The 276-nt window shown below is 75.7% G+C and overlaps 1 protein-coding gene across 1 annotated transcript in view; it reads right to left on the minus strand.

Annotated features, from left to right (window-relative positions):
- The window catches only part of PTGDS (prostaglandin D2 synthase), a 3573-nt gene extending 3303 nt beyond the window's left edge, over positions 1–270 (minus strand). The window contains exon 1 of the mRNA XM_077771005.1: positions 122–270. Within this exon, the coding sequence (XP_077627131.1) occupies positions 122–226 (105 nt within the window). The 5' untranslated portion in view covers positions 227–270. The remainder of the gene's footprint in view (positions 1–121) is intronic.
- Between the last annotated feature and the right edge of the window lie 6 nt (positions 271–276).

Consider the following 276-nt stretch of genomic DNA (forward strand, 5'->3'; position numbering starts at 1 on the left):
GCTGGGCCCCCTCCTGCGGCTCAGCTCCCCTTTTCCCAGGGTGACAGCCAGCCCCCCAGAGCGCCCCCTTCCCCTCGCAGCGCCGGGTGCGCATCGGGGCCTGGGCGGGGCAGCCCCTCACCTTGTCCTGTTGGAAGTCGGGCTGCAGGGAGGCCTGGGCCCCGGCCCGCGTCTGCAGGGCCCCCAGCAGGAGCAGCGCCACCCACAGCGTGTGCACAGCGGCCATGGTCCTGGGGAGGGGCAGCCGCCGGCCGCGGTGCCAGCTGTGCGGCCAGA

The sequence above is a fragment of the Crocuta crocuta genome, unplaced genomic scaffold, assembly GCF_008692635.1.
Source record: "Crocuta crocuta isolate KB4526 unplaced genomic scaffold, BGI_CrCroc_1.0 scaffold2720, whole genome shotgun sequence".
NCBI classification, from domain to species: domain Eukaryota; kingdom Metazoa; phylum Chordata; class Mammalia; order Carnivora; family Hyaenidae; genus Crocuta; species Crocuta crocuta.